General features: G+C 40.9%; 1 protein-coding gene across 5 annotated transcripts in view; it reads right to left on the bottom strand.

The window, feature by feature from the left end:
* The window catches only part of DNAH5 (dynein axonemal heavy chain 5), a 315,032-nt gene that overhangs the window by 160,238 nt on the left and 134,357 nt on the right, over window positions 1–20,437 (bottom strand). For 4 of the 5 annotated variants that reach the window (XM_048839609.2, XM_075125448.1, XM_075125450.1 and 1 more), the window contains 8 exons: window positions 15,663–15,834; window positions 14,122–14,267; window positions 10,668–10,842; window positions 9,352–9,591; window positions 8,179–8,369; window positions 7,979–8,078; window positions 5,117–5,253; window positions 929–1,130 (listed from right to left, as the gene is read on the bottom strand). In XM_048839609.2, the coding sequence (XP_048695566.2) occupies window positions 929–1,130; window positions 5,117–5,253; window positions 7,979–8,078; window positions 8,179–8,369; window positions 9,352–9,591; window positions 10,668–10,842; window positions 14,122–14,267; window positions 15,663–15,834 (1,363 nt within the window). The remainder of the gene's footprint in view (window positions 1–928; window positions 1,131–5,116; window positions 5,254–7,978; window positions 8,079–8,178; window positions 8,370–9,351; window positions 9,592–10,667; window positions 10,843–14,121; window positions 14,268–15,662; window positions 15,835–20,437) is intronic. The other variant, XM_075125451.1, reaches the window with a different exon arrangement.

The raw sequence follows: 20,437 nt of genomic DNA, 5'->3' as shown, positions 1-20,437 counted from the left end.
CTAAATCAAGGACATGAAACTGCTCTGGCTTCAATGATGAATATGTATTAGTGACAATGTATAGGATTAGTTTAAATTATCCTCTTTCATATAGGATATTGCTTGTAGGTCCTTCTAGTACCTATGCAAAGTGTGACATTTATTATTTTGACATGTCATATGTCCCTATGCAGGGAGCCCTCTTATTCCCATGAGCATGTTACCTGTTTTGTGGGTCACAGAATGAGGCTCTTCCCTCCCTCTGCAGGGCCATTAGTCCCCATGCTGCACAGGTGGGCAGGGAACGTGCAGGAAGGGGAAAGGCATGCCAGCTGAGTCTTGGCTCCGTCCACATACTGACTAGTGTGATTACTTCACACACCCACACTCCACTTTATCCCCTGCAACAGTGTGTCTCCCTCTGGTAGGGCAACTATACCCACCCCTTGTAGCCATGTCCCCAATGAGTTCTGAGCATACCAAGTAGCTTCCCCCGCCCCCCTCCCCCGCACAATAACTTTGAAACAATTTCATGAATTGACTCTAAATATAAGTAAATGCATGTGACTCCTTCCAAACAGTAGTAACATTTTGACACAGATAATTCATGCTTCAGATCTAAGCATGAAGGGTAAAAGTAGATCTTATCACAGAAACCTGGCTATAAGCTTAAGATACTGTCCCTCAACAGAATCTTTTTATGGGTCTCAGAGGTATAATCATGGGGAGAATTTAAAAAGTGAATTTTAAGGCAATAGTCTCAATTGTTGCAATATGCATTAATGATAAAGGTCAGAGTGAGAAAGCTGTAGCTCACGAAAGCTCATGCTCAAATAAATTGGTTAATCTCTAAGGTGCCACAAGTACTCCTTTTCTTTTTGCGAATACAGACTAACACGGCTGTTACTCTGAAATTTGTTCTACAAAATGCTTGAGCTGACCACTGTACCAGTATATAGTGCCATAACTCCCACACAGATGTATTCAGGTTCTGAGTTTATCTCCAGCTCCAAGTCTCTGAAATGGAGGATCTGGGACTCAAATTCAGAGAGTAAAGGGTTTCCTGTTATGAACTTATTGATGGTTTCCTCCTTCTTCCTTTGCCAGATGTGGTCATAACATCTGAAACTCTCCAGAGCTGTAAGAACCTCCTGGAATAAATTACAAGGTCAAAGGAAGTTTCTCAGTGAGCAGTTGCGAACAAGTAATTTCTCAGATGTTTCAGATGCTGGTTCAAGTTCAGTTGAAGTAAATGGTGGGGTAAGCTGCATTTCAGTACCAAACAGGAGGGTGTTGAAATATTTAAGTTAAGCAAATCCTCCTAGAATGCAATATCTATTCAGATACAAAAAACAACAATGAAACATACTGAATATGGCTGAACAAGTCACCATGTACCTGTTAGATCATTTAGTACTAAAACCTCCCCTCAGTGACTGGTATGCAACCTCAACTACAAATCAGTGAAAATAATATTGTCCCTTTAGGTTAAAAGGTGCAATGTCTTAGTCAGTCTGGTGGCAAGAATTCAAATAGAAGAGGCATTTTCTCTTCTGCTTGGATTATCTTTTATTTAACATCTCCTTCTCCTCTCAAACCCCCACTGAGGATGAGTGTGCCAATATATCCCCCATAATTGTCAAACTGGCCTTAATACTTAACTTTTATATACTGTATATTTACAGTGCTGTCTGAACATAAACTCAATTCAGCTGGGCCTCAGCATGCCAGGGAGAGTTTTTATAACTGGAGAAACTGAAGCACAGTAGTAAATTGAATTGACCCAGGTTCACACATGGAGTCAGTGTCTGAGCAGGGAATAGAATTCTGTCCCATTCCCATTGCTGTGCTTATTCCAGCCTCTCTTCCCATAGCCAAGAGGAGCTTGGAGACAAAAGTGTGCCTAATTAGTTTGCAATCTATTTTTTTACATTGCCTTTGGCACTTTCCAGTAACCCACTTCCATTTGGAAACTTCTGAATAATGAGAAATAAACGTTACTTTGGGGTTTATATATTTACTCACCTATGAGGAAATAACCACTATCCTGGATTTCTACCAGTGTCATGTGCTGGATATTGCTATTTGATCCAGACGGCAGTAGTGTCCACTTCTAAGTTAGGCAGAACAGTATTTAGGCCTTTTGCACATTGATGATGTGCTGTGACATGCACAGTCTCATGTGAGCCCTTCATTCCATTCATGAATGTATACATTTCTGGCCAAATCTTTAATGCAGCTACCAACCCTAAATGATGAGCCAGGTTCTGAGCAGATACAAGGTGGAGCAAGGTAAATCACCATTCCCAGGCTGCAGAGCACCTTCAGAAGCCAGTGGCTGTGGCCCCTCGTGGCCCCCTTGTGGCACACTCGTGGCCCCTACAACAATACAGTCTCTGGGTCGATGGCCCACCCCTTTCACACCATGAACACCACAGAATGCAAGAAATATACACCCATAGGGTTATCTCCCCACAGCCAGACCACTGCACCTCAGCCTGCAGAACATCTATGCCCCCCTCCACAGCTGCAGAGGCAGCAGCTGCATTTTTGTCTAAGGACTTAATACACCAGTCCTACTGAGGCCCATCTCCCACTAGCTTTGGCAGAACTTTTACTTGAGAACTCAGGATCTTGCCTTAGAATCATAAAATATCTGGGTTGGAAGGAACCTCAGGAGGTCATCTAGTCCAACCCCTGCTCAAAGCAGGATCAATCCCCAACTAAATCATCCCAGCCAGGGCTTTATCAAGCCTGACTGTAAAAACCTCGAAGGATGGAGATTCCACCACCTCCCTAGGTAACGCATTCCAGTGCTTCACCACCCTCCTAGTGAAAAAGTGTTTCCTAATATCCAACCTAAACCTCCCCCACTGCAACTGGAGACCATTACTCCTCGTTCTGTCATCTGCTACCACCGAGAACAGTCTAGATCCATCCTCTTTGGAATCCCCTTTCAGGTAGTTGAAAGCAGCTACCAAATCCCACCTCATTCTTCTCTTCTGCAGACTAAATAATCCCAGTTCCTTCAGCATCTCCTCATAAATCATGTGCTCCAGCCCTCTAATCATTTTTGTTGCCCTTTGCTGGACTCTTTCCAATTTTTCCACATCCTTCTTGTAGTGTGGGGCCCAAAACTGGACACAGTATTCCAGATGAGGCCTCACCAATGCCAAACAGAGGGGAATGATCACGTCCCTCGATCTGCTGGCAATGCGCCTACTTATACAGCCCAAAATCCTGTTAGCCTTCTTGGCAACAAGGGCACACTGTTGACTCATATCCACCTTCTTGTCCACTGTAACCCCTAGGTCCTTTTCTGCAGAACTGCTGCCAAGCCGCTCAATCCCTAGTCTGTAGCAGTGCACGGGATTCTTCCAGCCTACATGCAGGACTCTGCATTTGTCTTTGTTGAACCTCATCAGATTTCTTTTGGCCCAATCCTCTAATTTGTCTAGGTCCCTCTGTATCCTATCTCTACCCTCCAGCGTATCTACCACTCTTCCCAGTTCAGTGTCATCTGCAAACTTGCTGAGGGTGCAATCCATGCCATCCTCCAGATCGTTAATGAAGATATTGAATAAAACTGGCCCCAGGACTGACCCTTGGGGCACTCTGCTTGATACCGGCTGCCAACTAGACATGGAGCCATTGATCACTGCCCGTTGAGCCCAATGATCTAGCCAGCTTTCTATCCACTTTATAGTCCATTCATCCAGCCCATACTTCTTTAACCTGCTGGCAGGAATACTGTGGGAGACCATATCAAAAGCTTTGCTAAAGTCAAGGAATAACACGTCCACTGCTTTCCCCTCATCCACAGAGCAAGTTATCTCATCATAGAAGGCAATTAGGTTAGTCAGACATGACTTGCCCTTGGTGAATCCATGCTGACTGTTCCTGATCACTTTCCTCTCCTCTAAGTGCTTCAAAATTGATTCCTTGAGGACCTGCTCCATGATTTTTCCAGGGACTGGGGTGAGGCTGACTGGCCTGTAGTTCCCCAGATCCTCCTCCTTCCTTTTTTAAAAGATGGGCACTACATTAGCCTTTTTCCAGTCATCCGGGGCCTCCCCCGATTGCCAGGAGTTTTCAAAGATAGTGGCCAATGGCTCTGCAATCACATCTGCCAACTCCTTTAGCACCCTCTGATGCAGCGCATCCGGCCCCATGGACTTGTGCTCGTCCAGCTTTTCTAAATAGTCCTGAACCACTTCTTTCTCCACAGAGGGCTGGTCACCTCCTCCCCATGCTGTGCTGCCCAGTGCAGTAGTCTGGGAGCTGACCTTGTTCATGAAGACAGAGGCAAAAAAAGCATTGAGTACATTAGCTTTTTCCACATCCTCTGTCACTAGGTTGCCTTCCTCATTCAGTAGGGTGCCCACACTTTCCTTGACCTTCTTCTTGTTGTTAACATATCAGAAGAAACCCTTCTTGTTACTCTTAACATCCCTTGCTAGCTGCAACTCCAAGTGTGATTTGGTCTTCCTGATTTCGCTCCTGCATGCCTGAGCAATGTTTTTATACTCCTCCCTGGTCACTTGACCAATCTTCCACTTCTTGTAAGCTTCTTTTTTGTGTTTAAGATCAGCAAGGACTTCACTGTTAAGCCAAGCTGCTCGCCCACCATATTTACTATTTATTACCATCGGGATGGTTTGTTCCTGCAACCTCAATACTTCTCACCAATACATTTCTCAAACCTCACCCTTCTCACCAATACATTTCTGTAGCAGGTGTCTTGGCCACTAGTGAAAAATTACCCCCTAATTCTGTCATAGATCATTAAGATGTACTAGCTACACTCTTTCAGATGTGTCCAGTGGGGTAATTCACTCCCTATGGACTTGTTATAAATTTTCAGTTTTATGTTAAACAATAAGCTTGCACTCCCATAAACCTTTCAGAGCTGTGTGCTTTTTTACTGTTCAAAGTCACCCTTTCTAGACATGATGCAACTTTGCAACTACAAATGTTCTCTCTCCACCATCAGAGTTTATCTTGCTCTTATTAAGCAATTTTTAAAAGCATGTCACCATCCTATATGCATTAGCTCAGTGTTGTATGTTCCCTATATTGCATGGCATAAGGACATTGCCATAGATTGTAAGATTCAACCATAACCCTGCTCGCTTACCTTTTTGGTAGAACTGAGGACAGTACTAAGTACAGAGACCAATTTAATAATTTCCTTGTTCTCAGAAACACTCTTGTAGTGGTTTCTGTTTTGCACTGGAGCAGGCAAGTTTGCAGTTGCTACTTCTGAGGTAGTATCTAAAAGGACAGAGCCATTAGAAGTATTTGTAAAGACCAATTTAAGAAAATGTTATAATTTTCAGTTCAACAATACTCCCAAGTTGAAGACACATGGTCTCTCAATAGCTATTCCCTCTAAGTCTTAATATTTTAATCCATCAAAAGAGTATAGTTAATTCCAAGAGTGGCTGATACAAAGCCATTCTTCACCAAAGACACCTACTGAACAGACAATCCTTGTCACCAAATAGCAACCTTCACTTCAAGGTCCCCAGCACAGAGTAGGGCAGTGCGCTCTGGTTCGGTCTCACTCAAACAATCCCTGTTTTTCTTTCTTTCCAGGAGTTTATACCATGTACATCACTTAGAGTGACTAAGCCAAAAAATGTGGCATTTGGAAGCAGCATCAACCAGCTCTGGAGAAAGATAAAGTCATCATCTCAAGAAGAGGGAGGTGGGCCATCATTCAGGTATATTGATATTAATGAAAAGGGGATCCCAAAAAGGCACCCTCTCCATCCTATAGCCGAAGAAATTGAAGTACTAAATTAGCATTAAAAAAAGGAGTACTTGTGGCACCTTAGAGACTAACCAATTTATTTGAGCGTAAGCTTTCGTGAGCTACAGCTCACTTCATCGGATGCATACTGTGGAAAGTGTAGAAGATCTTTTATACACACAAAGCATGAAAAAATACCTCCCCCCACCCCACTCTCCTGCTGGCAATAGCTTATCTAAAGTGATCACTCTCCTTACAATGTGTATGATAATCAAGGTGGGCCATTTCCAGCACAAATCCAGGGTTTAACAAGAACGTCTTGGGGGGGGGAGTTAGGAAAAAACAAGGGGAAATAGGTTACCTTGCATAATGACTTAGCCACTCCCAGTCTCTATTCAAGCCTAAGTTAATTGTATCCAATTTGCAAATGAATTCCAATTCAACAGTTTCTAGCTAGAGTCTGGATTTGAAGTTTTTTTGTTGAAGAACTGCAACTTTCATGTCTGTAATCGCGTGACCAGAGAGATTGAAGTGTTCTCCGACCGGTTATAACATTCATAAACCAGTCTGAAGTGTTCTCTGACTGGTTTATGAATGTTATAACCGGTCGGAGAACACTTCAATCTCTCTGGTCACGCGATTACAGACATGAAAGTTGCAATTCTTCAACAAAAAAACTTCAAATCCAGACTCTAGCGAGAAACTGTTGAATTGTAATTCATTTGCAAATTGGATACAATTAACTTAGGCTTGAATAGAGAGACTGGGAGTGGCTAAGTCATTATGCAAGGCAACCTATTTCCCCTTGTTTTTTCCTAACCTTCCCCCCCCCCCCGCCCCCCAGACGTTCTTGTTAAACCCTGGATTTGTGCTGGAAATGGCCCACCTTGATTATCATACACATTGTAAGGAGAGTGATCACTTTAGATAAGCTATTGCCAGCAGGAGAGTGGGGTGGGGGGAGGTATTTTTTCATGCTTTGTGTGTATAAAAGATCTTCTACACTTTCCACAGTATGCATCCGATGAAGTGAGCTGTAGCTCACGAAAGCTTACGCTCAGATAAATTGGTTAGTCTCTAAGGTGCCACAAGTACTCCTTTTCTTTTTGCGAATACAGACTAACACGGCTGTTACTCTGAAACCTGTCATTAAATTAGCATTATGTGTGCTTAAGTATTACTTCAAGGACGGTCCAGTGATTGAGGTGCTAGCCTAGGACTTGGGAAACCTGGCTTCAAGTCCCTGCTCCCCCACAGACTTCCTGTGGCAACTCTGGGCTAGTCCCTTAAACTCTGACCCTCAGTTCACCATCTGTAAAACAGGAGTACTAGCACTTCCCTATCTTACCAGGGTGATGTGAGGATAAATATATTAGCAGGCTTGAGGCATTCAGATGCTACACTAATAGGGACTATGTAAGTACCCAAGATAAATAGATACATATGATGAATTTGGCTTAAATTCAAATTTACTCCAACACTACTATAAATCACTACCCAGGAAGTAGACACCACCTTAAAATGTGTTCTTAATCATTTAGGTATCTGAATGTAAATGGCTGCACAAAATAAACTTTGTCTTTAAGAGTCCCTATCGCACCCTCTCCTGAAACCATTAGAGCCGCTTCTCTGTGATCACTACAATCACTTCTGCAATACATTTCCTTATATGAAATGTAAGAGCACTCTGCTTTTGGTGTAAAGTAACATTCTAAAGGGGTAAGATAAGTGCAGGTCTAAAAACTATATTGTGGCTGTGAAGCCACAGTGCACATTGGAATGGTCATGGAAACATCCGACCATAGTGGAGTCCCCACAAACATTTTGGCTTCCTCAGCCAGAATTCCTATGAAGGTACTGCGAGGGCTAAACATCACAAATCCAGGGCTGCAACACCATTAGCAGGGTACAATTAGCACTCTCCTTAAGCCAGTTCAAGTAACTCAGATGTAGCAAAAGACTGTCCCCATCTATCTCCATGGGAGGTCACGTATGACCTCTAGACCCTCCTGGTCCTCATATACCAGGATAGCAAGCACAGGGATTGTGCCCAGCCCCTCACTGTATTTGCACCCTCTTCCGCTCATGCACCACAAATCTGGCCTCAAAGGTGATATACGATTAGTGAATTCTGAGTGATATCATCTTCATATCCAAGTAGTTATCCATATCCTGGAACACATACAGAAGGAGAGACAACATTTACGTCTAAATCTGAGGCAGTGATATTATAAAGTTAATTACCCTGAGCATTTTTGATGCCAGTCTCTCTCATTCCATCATCAGAATCACTGTCTTCGCTACTGCGCCGCAAAGCAGCTATTTTTCTTTCTAGCATTTTTTTCTGTGTAGGAAGTAGAATGATCATATTTATTTTCTGTCAGAAATTTTTCAAGAGCAGGATTTTTAAATATATTTTTAAAGGAAGTCTACTGAAGACAAACCTTAGACATTCTCTCTTTACTCCACTGCCCAACTCCCTTCATGACACTGACAATACTCTCCACAGCTTTATTAAGTGTTTGCTGTACCTCATCCAAAGCTGGCATCATAACGATATTCGGGATAGACAGGTTAATACTAGTCCGAAAAATAGGCTGAGCACTCTGTTTTTGCTTAGAAACACTGTCACTGTCTAAAGGAAGAACAAAACTGATTGTTATAAATACAGTTTTAAAAACCTGTACAGTATTCTTTATTTTGTCCATAGATATGAAACTAAACCAATTTAAAGTGATCTGCTTTCACCATCTACAGCTTTTTTTAAATACAGTATATTGGTGGATATTGAACTTAGTACTGTTTAGGGGGAACACTTATTCCAGCTGTTTATTTCATAACTGAAGCTGCATTAGAAGACTCTGAAGTCAATAGCAATACAAATATCCTCTAAACTCTATGCCATTACTTTATGCACTCCTCCCCCACCACAAAAGCTGATTGCTATATGAACATTTGAACAAAACTATCAGCAAGTAATCTGATCTGTGCACTCAAATACAGATTTGTACATTAAATAGGATATGATTTTTGAATACTCAAATATTGTGGTGCACAAAATTGCAGATGCAACTTAAATGAAAGATGGAAGCCTCTAATTTTATTTATGTCTTTAAAGGTGGGCTGCCAAGAAAATAAATTGGATTTGTGTCCTCTCTCATGATATATGAACAAATCCTAAAAGACCTGTCTGTGGCAGCTTGTCAGCTCAGAAGCAGCGGGAGTTGATACCTGTAGCGCCAAACCTCTCTATACAAACTTCAAGACCCAACAGGTTACATTGTCCCAGCTTTTCAGTTACAAAGTCTGGTCACCCTATGCATGCACAAGGCTACACCTACTTTCATACATCTGGCCCCAAAATACCTATATTTAGTTTTTCCATAATAAACATAACCCACCAGTAGCTGGGGATTCATCTTATGGGGGAAAATTCCCTGGGAAATGTACAACGCAGGCAACTGTGGTGTAACAAGACAGCCCACAAAATTGCTTGTTCACCTATTCCACCCTCCTTTGAAGATCTGGCCCTGGTTTAGCATGGTAGTAGGATACCATGTCTAATTGTTCTTTTCAGCATACTAATTAAAATGTAAAGTAGTAGAACCTACGGCTACCTAAGAAGTTGATCGCAGAAGAGGCATGAATGCGCTTGCGTATGGTCTCCAGAGTGTTCCGAGTGACCTTCAAAAGGGCATCAATATTGCGGTGATTGAAGTGGGTAAGCAGTTCTTGGGCTTCTTCCGCTAACATTTCCATCTCCTTTCTCTTCTTCTTTGTTAAAGGAGGAGACATCCCAGCCATAATCTGACTTGCTGTATGAGAGGCTGCCAGTTTCTCCTTTCTCCCTTCCTTCTCTGTTGTTAAAAGCAGATCAATAAAATTATAGTAATTTAGAACTTAATTTAATAAACCAAGGAGAGAAACATGAATGCAATTACATGTCTGGAAATTAACAGTTTTTAATACCATCTTCATAAAGAAGTGTAAGAGAGTGGATTCCCATAATGTCTTGTCCACTTTGCAGTTTACAGCGACCTGAAGACTAAATTCTATACTACATACAGACCTAAAAAAACCAGGAGTACTTGCAGCACCTTAGAGACTAACAAATTTATTAGAGCATAAGCTTTCGTGGGCTACAGCCCACTTCATCGGATGCATAGAATGGAACATATAGGAAGAAGATATATATATACACACATACAGAGAAGGTGGAAGTTGCCATACAAACTGTAAGAGGCTAATTAATTAAGATGAGCTATTATCAACAGGAGAAAAAAACTTTTGAAGTGATAATCAGAAGTTTTTCTTCTCCTGTTGATAATAGCTCATCTTAATTAATTAGCCTCTTACAGTTTGTATGGCAACTTCCACCTTCTCTGTATGTGTGTATATATATATCTTCTTACTATATGTTCCATTCTATGCCTCCGATGAAGTGGGCTGTAGCCCACGAAAGCTTATGCTCTAATAAATTTGTTAGTCTCTAAGGTGCCACAAGTACTCCTGTTCTTTTTGCGGATGCAGACTAACATGGCTGCTACTCTGAAATCTGAAATACAGACCTAGTAGATTTACCCCTGGGAATGTGAAGATATATCTTTCTGCCTATCCAGTCAAGCCTTGTCCTCTCTCTATGAAATGTGGTGGCCAAATAATGCCTATCACTGCTAGTTTCTGTGACATGGACACTTGACTGTGCGAGTTGGATTGATGTCACTAGCCTATTTCACATAAGGAAAGCAGCTGCAAGATTTCGTATCACCTTTCAGTCACTCTAAACTAGATTCAAGCCTGTAATCTGTCAATGTGAAAGTGTCTAAGTACCATATTAACTATGAGCCCTCTGGGCCCTCAGCATATTTTATCTACATGTACAGCAAACTAAGTGTGAAGCAAAGAAAACTGCTTTTGAAGTGTTTCCTCTTACCTGTACTTTCATTCACCTCACTCATTTCAGCAGTGACTGGAAGCAGAACTGACTTCTCATCTTCTCCTTTGGAATGCACCTCTGTGTCCAGTAACATGTTTATCAGCTCATTGGCTGCTTCTTCCACCAATGAGCTTTTCAAATGCAAAGTCTGTGCACCTTGAACACAGAACTCCTATCAATAAATACATCAAATATTATGGAGTCTGATTTTATTTATTTTTTTTGTCTTTGCTGGCACAAACAACTTTAGTGGTATATTATCCTATGAATACTCCCACTACCATCAGTAAGGCCAGACATGGAATAAGGTATGAAAGTTGATCAAGTGTGCAATGTCATGAACTGAAGCAATCTCATGATTATTTTGATATTTGTTTTTCTTAAAGCATCAATTTCTAGAGTCTGGTACTGCATGAGAATCTCAGCTATTATTAAAAAAAAAAACACAACACTTTCTAGGTTTAATGAATTTAGAAGCTCAAAAAAAAACAGAAGGCACATAGAAAGCCAAAATTTACTTTTAAAATATCTTGATTTTTAGGAAGGGGCCTGATTCATGATTTTGAAAAATTATGTTAGCAATAGCATGTCTGGCACAATCAGGCTCTCTCACCAATAGTGTTTTTCAAGGTCATTTTGTTTAGTTTAATAAGTCACATGACTTTGCTCAGAATTTTCACTACCAAATACTAACTTTTCATAAGGAACACTACAGAGAAAGGGAAGAAGCTGCATAATGCAACCTGGCACATTTATATTAGCAAATTTGTTTTGTTTTGTTTTCTTAAAAAAAAACTCTCCAATTTTGAATCAGTCAGTCAGTCCAGGTGGAGCATTAATCAATTCCATGTTATTCTTTCAGCAGGTCACAAGTGAAATACTGGTGAGCTCTGCATTCATGGTTAAGATTGGCAGGCAGGATACCAAAACCTTTTTAGAGCAACAGTGATTAAAGTGAAATAGTTAACAGAAAGTATGGGAAGGGGACAAAATATTAACGCAGAGCAGTCCATGTCTATTCTTATTGTAATTTCATTAGGGCTGGTTGAAAGTGTTCAAAACAGAAATTTAATTTTAAATTGAAAAATACGGGGAAGTTCCCACCTTTTCAATTCTATTAATTTCTCATTGGAAAAAAAGTGAGGAAGAGCTCCAAAACTTAAAACTGAGATACTGAAAAAACTTTTTACAAGTTTAACTGATAGACAAAGAAGTTTTGACTTTTAATAGGAATCATGTTATTTTACATAGTGAAACTATTTTAGAAAGTTTCAATTCAGCCTCTGATTTTGGACCTGTGATCAAGAGAATATGCAGCTTTGCAGAAGCACTGAAGCAGCACATGAGATAGACTACTTCAATAATTTCCAATGAGATGACTTTCCATTCTGATTTTCTAATCACTAACCTGATGTCTAAAAGATCAAGATCTCTTTCAAGAAAGTTAGTCTTCTCTGCTACAGGTATCTGCAATTGACTGCACCTATAACATGCCTCCCCATTGTCAATAGACTGTCAAAAATCAAAATCCATCTTTAAGAGGTCAGCTCTAATACTTTTATTTTTGCTACATGTGTTATAACTGTATTAAGACACTCCCCACTACATAGTAAGGCTGATGGTCTCCTTTTTTGGGTGCACTGGAGGCCCATGGCTTCACTTCATATTCCACTGAGAAGTTTCACACAAACAGGTATTCTAGTTCAATATAATCAATAACTGGAAAGATTCTGCATTTAGCACATTTTAGTGTTCTAATACATGTAATATACTATGCTTCCATTAAGATCACTTCCAATTGTGACTTAGGCTTGGTCTGCACATTGTTGTACCACTGCAACTATTACATTAAGGTTGTGACTTTTTTTTTTTAAAACCAGTAAATTATGCCAGCACAACCCCTAGTGGGGATGCAGTTATTCCAGTATAAAGGCAAAACTTATTTCTTTCCCTTATGGGAATAAACTAGAACAGTGTAATGCATCTTTATCCTAGTTCAAGTACATCCACAACACAGAGTTGTATCACTCACTATGCTGGTATAGTTAAGCAGTTCAACTTTTCAGTTTAGACAAGTCCTTACTTTGCCACTTGCTCCTGTTTAGAAGTTATTCTTTCAGGACTGTTTTCAGTACTACAGGTATATTTGCATCAATGTACCTACTAGAATCCCCATATTTAGGGTTATCACAGCAGCACTCCAATTCTTTATCCAGCCCTAGACATTTTCTTTTCTGTTTTCCCAATTATTGCTAGCTATCTAGATCCAAGTTAGAGTTGTACTCAAAATATTTCAAATTTACAGATTGTGGATGCCCATTACCTTTGTATCACTGACCACTGCATGCATTGGGGACTTTAAACTACACTCCTCCACCAATCGGTTACATCCTAACTACACTGAAGGGAGAGCATTCAGGTATGATTACTGAACTTCTCACAGGGTCTTTCACTGAAATTATATTACACAATTGTCTAGAAATGCACTGCTTGCTGTGTCTTATGGCTTTAAGAATCATGGAAATCTGACCATGCTAACACTTACGTGAGTAGTCACAGGACATCACTGCGACTACTTATGGATATAAGAACTAGCTCAATGAGAACAGTTAAACAATTTGGTTAGTTGTTTTAAGAGAAACCCTGGAACTGAAAGCCCATGGAACTTCAGTTAAAAATTAATTTGTTCTTAGTTTTCAATTCTAAATTCTACAAGTAATTCTAACACCTCATTCCTGAGTTCACTGTGATTTAACCAGCAATACTTGTTTTCACTTGCCTATTACATGTGAAAACTAAAAACTTGAATATGATTGGGTTAACTGATACCCTGCTGTGGGGAATGAAGTCTTTCCAAGGATCCCCCATAGAGCTACTTTTTTTCAGTGTCTCAGGGATAAGGTTTGCCTGTGCACTGGCCCCCTCTATCCCGATCAGCTCAGGAGGCCATGGGGATTAAAAAGTAAACCCTGCAAATTCCCAACCATCTCCACAGTATTGCTCTCCAGGGCAGTTGAGAGCTGACCCCTCCGGTCAGCCAAAGCATGTTCACAGGCACCTCCAGCCCTTCTTGATTCAAAGAAGATTTAAAGGTGCCATATCATGACAAGTGTCAGACCTCGAAGACAGTGAGAGGAAAAAGGGTGAATGGAGGATCTTCAAATTAAGTTTATTGGTATAAAACAGGACAAGGAGTGACTACCATAGCATGTCTGACACTGGAAGCTCAACAAGCCACCTCATAACTGAAATATCTTGCATTTCCTACATTTGTGCCTTTTAAACATGTCACTCTCAGACAACTGGGACATTTTTAGTCACTCTCATTATCAAATTACTTCAGTAATTTAAATCATTAGTGCAGTGTTCATGTCATGTCATACTCACTCAGCAAGCAGATACTTCAATGTAGAGTAACTAAACATATTTTTAGAAGAGTAAGTCTCATAACCTTTGTCATTTGGAGAAATTCCTCACAGGTAAGTGGTTCATCTTCTGGCAGTTCACAAAGTGGCACACTGCTCATTTCTTGTAGAACAGCATCAATACGAAATTCTATCAGATCATTCACTCGATCAAGCAGCAGCTCCAGATCAGCTTTCCAAACAAAAGAAGATCATACCAAAAAACAAAAATAAAACATAAGAAATCCAAAAGAGGTTCAAAGGAAGGAGACGTTAAATAAAGTTTTTCTAAGAACTACCATTTTAGCACGTGTGCAACAGACAATGTGCAGCAAAATCTGGCCCCCGTTTCATCATATAACACTATCTGGTACTCAAACTCAGAATTTGCAATTAAGAAATTTGCCACTTATGAGCAGCAACAAGCAACCAAGTTTTTTCCTTTATACTTATCAATCCACTGACTGTCCATATAGCCAAACTAATATTAAAACATTTTGACAAGGTATAACATTTTTTAACTTCAAAGAAGCTTGCAAGCATCATCAGTACAGTCTTTTTTTTTTCTTCTAGATGTTTCAGTTGAGAGAGCTTAAGTGACTCTGCTCAAAGCTCAGCATACCTGGATCTGACATGAATTAACAGTGGAGCACAATATGTGACAAACACCCACAATCAGGAGCCCAAATCATTTATGGATAGGTAATTTAATGTTGCAGGATTCACTTTGTGAGTCATGTTAAGCTCCATTTTCCTGTATTTTTTCCTGATATAAGTAATTTTAGTTATTAGAGATGAAGGAACTTTTGGGTGGGATGTAGGTATCTTTGGCACTAAATGGATCTGAAGTAAGCCAGATCTGTTGACCTTTGGGACAGGCTACAAAACCCATCTCTTCTCCCAGGCCGTTGCAGATGAAGGTGCATGCCATACAATGTTATTTGTACTCTCTTTTCAGTTGGTTATATTTTAGTTTTGTGAGGCCTGTGGAGTTTATTTTTGTTTGTACCATTATGACAGAATATGCTAAAAATTCAAAAGGCATTGGAGCCCTGGATGGCAGCTTATGTATTAATGGATTTACAAGAGTTTTAGAAAAAAATGCTAATTCAGCAAGATAAGAAGTTGTTCAGTGACAACATAAGAGGACTTTTACGTAAACGGGCAGAGAGGCCCAGACAAGGCAGAGATTGATATGTGGAAGCTGCTGGGGAAGTAGAGGAGAATATCATAATGGTGAAGCTCGACAGAGTTTGCCCCTTTCCCTCTTATTTTCTTCAAGTATTGGCATGCTGCAGGCAAGTACACATGGCAGCAATATTGGTGAATGACCCATACAGCCCCACTGAGATCCCAGGGAAGTCAGTGAGACTGAACTGAAATTAAGGCAGCTCAGAATTTGGCTCCCATGGGGTGAATAAACATTACAGTACACTATGGGTGAGAATTTTGGTGTTTTAATTTATGCAACAGTATAAACTGTATAATAAAAGTGAATGTTGCACTTAACATTGGACTGTATATCTAGACTGAAGCAAACAACTCAGAGTTCAGTGGAAGAATGCTGATTCACTACAAGCATGCTTACCTAGTTTGTCAAAAATATTATTTATGTATTTCTCAGTGTTCAGGGAAGTCCAGTTTAGTGAAGTTAAACCAGGCTGGATAGCATCATCTACATTAGCTAAGTGAGGAGCCATTAGTTGATCAATGGGTGTTTGTATTTTTGATTTAACTCTCTTATATTCTGCCAGCATCATCTGAAATAAATGGAGGGTAATAACACTAATTAACAAGCACGATGCAAACCTTTCGGTATGCTGACATTTGCATCTAGTTACACTAAAAACAAAGTTCCACTCTTCATGAAAAGTCAGGTTTTTATTATTTTCCATTTTACAAAAAAGTATTTTTGAAACAATGGAACACTTGATTTTTTTCACGTTGGTGTTAACTCTGTATTTTTAATGACACTACTAATTCTTAAGAACCCTAAAGTCTTCTACAAAAATACCACAAACACCTGATCACTGAAATGCACTGCCACCACTGCCCAACGTAACTGGAGCAAAGGGAAGACAAGAATTAACTTAAATGAAGCTTTGAAGGGACTTCAGTGTCACTGTCTAATCAGAATTAGAATTCGGCTAGGATAACAAAATTAACATCCTTGCCAAAAACACAACGTTATCTTGAACATATTGATCAGGGCCTCTTATATTTAATCTAATAGACAGCACTTCCAACCGTGCCACTTAGTACAATGACTGGATAGAAGTCCCGTTCTCAGAGCCTAGTACGCCACACAGGGATAAATTCTAAAAGGCACCCTTTAGCTTTGGGTACCCACCTTAACTCTCCTAAAGCCTCATTTTTCCACAGGTGAGTGAGTATCTGCAAACTAACCTAAAGCAATTGTAGTCCCAGGTGGATCCAGACCTTTGAAATATTAGATCTCAGATGACTCAAGCTGGGCACCCAGAATTTAAGGTTGCTTTTTTTAGTTTTGGTCTCAGGCCAAGATGCTGCAGCCAAGTGTGGATGGGTGTAGCATTCTAATGCAGAGAAACAGTTTACCATGAACATACCAATGGCTATCCTGGGTCAGACCAATGGTCCGTCTAACCGAGTATCCTGTCTTCCAGCAGTGGTGAGTGCCAGATGTTTCAGAGGGAATCAATAGAACAGAGCAATTTTGACATGTCATCCAGTCCCAGCTTCTGGCAGCCAGAAGTTTAGGGACACCCAGAGCACGGGGTTGCATCTCTGACCATCTGGGCTAATAGCCATTGATGAACTTATCCTCCATGAACTTATCTAATACTTTTTTTAACCCAGTTATATTTTTGCTCTTCACTACATTTCCTGGCAATGAATTCAGGTTGACTGAGCATTGTGTGAAGAAGTACTTCCTTCCTTTAAATCTGCTGCCTATTAATTTCCTTGGGTGACCCCTGGTTCTTGTGTTATGCTAAGGGTAAATAACACTTCCTTATTTGCTTTCTCCACACTATTCATGATTTTATAGACCTGTATCATATCCTCCCATCAGTCATCTCCTTGCTAAACTGACAGGTCCCAGTCTTTTTAATCCCTCCTCATATGGAAGCTGTTCCATATCCCTAATTGTTTTGTTGCCCTTCTCTGTACTTTTTTCAATTCTAATGCATCTTTTTTGAGATGGTGTGACAGGGTGTGCATACCCCACACTAGCAAGAAAGGGTTAATCCCACCCTCAGACCATGCTGGGCATGCTCCAATTGCTGTGCTAGTATAAAGGAGAACAGCTCAGCTCAGTCTGGGATGACTGCCAAAGAGGAAGGACGTTTGGTGGAGGCTCCAGCCCAGGAGTCACTACAGCCCTTGCCTGCGGGAGCCGGAGATCCCGAGAACCAGACTGGAGACCTGTTGCCTACAGCTAACCAGCTGCAGTCAGAGTCCTAGGGAGTTACCTGCACCAAAGAGCCCGGAGACCCCAACATCAAACAGACCATGACTTCAGGAAACAGGGTAAGAAGTGTCCCCAGGAGGGGGAGTGAGTTGTAACCCCCTTAAAGCAGAATCAGTGTGTTGCGGTAGGATCCTTGCTGACTGGGTGGTGGACACACTTGCCACTGGCAGGGCCCTGGGCTGGGACCCATGGAGCAGGGAGGGCCCGGGTCCCCCTACCCCAGCGGGTCACCGCCCTGGGTGACGGCCCCTGACCCTGGCCACTAGGCCATGCAACCCGGCTCTCAAGGGCCGCCACTTTGTCTCAGGCCAGTAGGCCATGCAGCCCTGAACCCAAGCGCAGCCACTTTTACTCTGGGCATTGAGCCAAAGTATCTTGAATCCCAAGACAGTCTGGTAGCCCGTAACTGCAGTGCCACCACACCCACGATCTACCCCAACAGGGGACAGGATGTACATACACTGCAACAGATGGGGTGACCAGAACAGCAAGCAGTATTCTCAGTGGGGGTGTATCATGGATTTAGATCGTGACATTATATTTTCTTTCTTATCTATCCCTTGCCTAATGGTTCCTAAGATTGTTACCTTTTTTGATTGCCACTGCACACTGAGCAGATGTCTTCAGAGAACTATCCACAACAACTCCAAAATCTCTTAATGGAGTGGTAACAGCTCATTTAGAACTCATCATTTTGAATGTATAGTGGAGATTATGTTTTCCAATGTTCATTACTTTGCACTTATCAACACTGAATTTCATCTCCCATTTTGTTGCCAGTCACACAGTTTTGTGAGATCCCTTTGTAACTCTTCGCTGTCAGCTTTGGACTTAACTATCTTCAATAGTTTTGTATCATTTGCAAATTTTGCCACCTCACTGTTCATTCCCTTTTCCAGATCATTTATGAACATGTTGAACAGCACAGGTCCCAGTGCAGATCCTGGGAGGCCGCATTATTTACCTTTCTTCATTGTGAAAACTGATCATTTATTCCTACCTTTGTTTACCATCTTTTATCCAGTTACTGATCCCTGAGAGGACCCTCCCTCTTATCCCATGACTCCTTACTTTGCTTAAGAGTCTTTGAGGGACCTTGTCAAAGGCTTTCTGAAAGTCCAAGTATGCTATATGCACTGCATCACCCTTGTGAACGTGCTTGTTGACACTCTCAAGGAATTCTAATAGATAGGTGAGGCATGATTTCCCTTTACAAAAGCCATGTTGACTCGTCCCCAACATAGTGTTCATCATCTATGTATCTGATAATTCTGTCCTTTACTATAGTTTCAATCAACATGCCTGGCACTGAAGTTATGCTTAACAGGCTGTAATTGCCAGGATTATCTCTGGAGCCTTTTTGAAAAATCAGCGTTTGCTATATTAAGTAGCTTGGACATTAAATGATAAAAAAGTTGGAAAATTGTAAGAAGTAGGTTTAGTTTTGGTAGGTCGGGGGTCAAGTCTACATATGGATCTGATATTGATGCTAAAGTCTTTTTTCTGCAATACCTTTTCATGGGAGCTAAATGATAATACAAGTAAATTAGAAGTCAGAATTTTCAATATTTTTGAGACCCTAAGCCAATACTTCTAATTTTTTAAAGGAAGGCCATCTTTTAATAGCCCAGTCAAAAGACATCATATGAAGACATTCTGACAACTGGTGATGCAGTTTTAAGTTTAAAAGGAGCTAGCAGAATATGTTTTTAACAAATCTATGAATATACCTGGAAATTTGATATAAAGATATCTAGAGGCTACAAACATTTAGTTTGAAATATACTTGCTTCACTACTGTGTGATCTTACTACACACAACAGCATGACAGGATGCCACTGCCCACCACTGAAATGTATATATGAAGGAGGACAAAGATAGAAATTGTATTCTGTAAACACCCTGGTTTGTAATAAATCTAAACCACTCGTTTAAATTGATAAGTGACCTAATCTGTTTGAATTTCTTCAAATCCAAAAGTTTTGAATAGGAACCGATCTATAGGCCTCTTCCTGTACTCTCCACAGGTTTTACTCACCAAGAGGTCCTTCTCAGTTATGAAAACATGACCCCCCTCAAGCTCTATTTGCAAGAAAGGGGATCCTGCATTACCCAGAACACTTACTTCTCCTGTTTCCCAGAATGGCGAATCAAGAATGGTCAGAAACAGGCCTCCTTTCCTCTATTTTATTTACGGGAGTCTCAGTAGACTCGCAGGGCTCTTTCTTGAAGTGGACCAGAGTGCCTCCACATCATTCTTTGAAATCAGCATAGTAAGCCAGTGAAGCATCCCCAGGACTTGCTTCCTGGAGTTTTCCGCTCCTAAAACCGAGTCTATTAACAGTGGCTAAAAGTCAGCTTTGACCTTCTCTGCTCTGAACTGGACCAATGGTCTCTAGAAGAACGATGGGAGATAAAAATAGGCTAGGCACAAGCTTTTTTCTGAGATCCCTTCCTCACGCCCTAGCAACAACTGGCTCTCACAACCCAACCATAAAGTTCCAGAACATTCTTTGAAATCTGTCACAGTATGAAACATTTGGCAGCTTCCAAGTACTGCAAAAGCATCAAGCAATCATTACAGTGCCCATATAAGAAACTAATTATCCCCTTACACATATGAAGAAAAGGAGCAACAAGAGGGGGGTGAGCTGAAGTAGAGGAGTTCAAAAAGCTTATATTATATATTCGTATGGCAGTAGCACGCAAAGACTCCAGTTAGAATTTGAGCCCTATTGGACTAGGTGCTAGACAAAAAGTGTCGCTGCCCCACTGACAGACCTAACCAAAAAGAAACAGCCAAATGCAGTTCAGGGGACTGAAGAGTGTCAGAAAGCCTTTAACCAGCTTAAAGCAACACTCACGTCTGACCCTGTACTAAGGGCCCCAGACTTTGACAAACCGTTCCTAGT

This window comes from Caretta caretta, chromosome 2, assembly GCF_965140235.1.
Source record: "Caretta caretta isolate rCarCar2 chromosome 2, rCarCar1.hap1, whole genome shotgun sequence".
Lineage (NCBI taxonomy): Eukaryota > Metazoa > Chordata > Testudines > Cheloniidae > Caretta > Caretta caretta.
The sequence above is the reverse complement of the archived record's forward strand: the minus strand, read 5'-3'. Positions and strand labels throughout refer to the sequence as shown.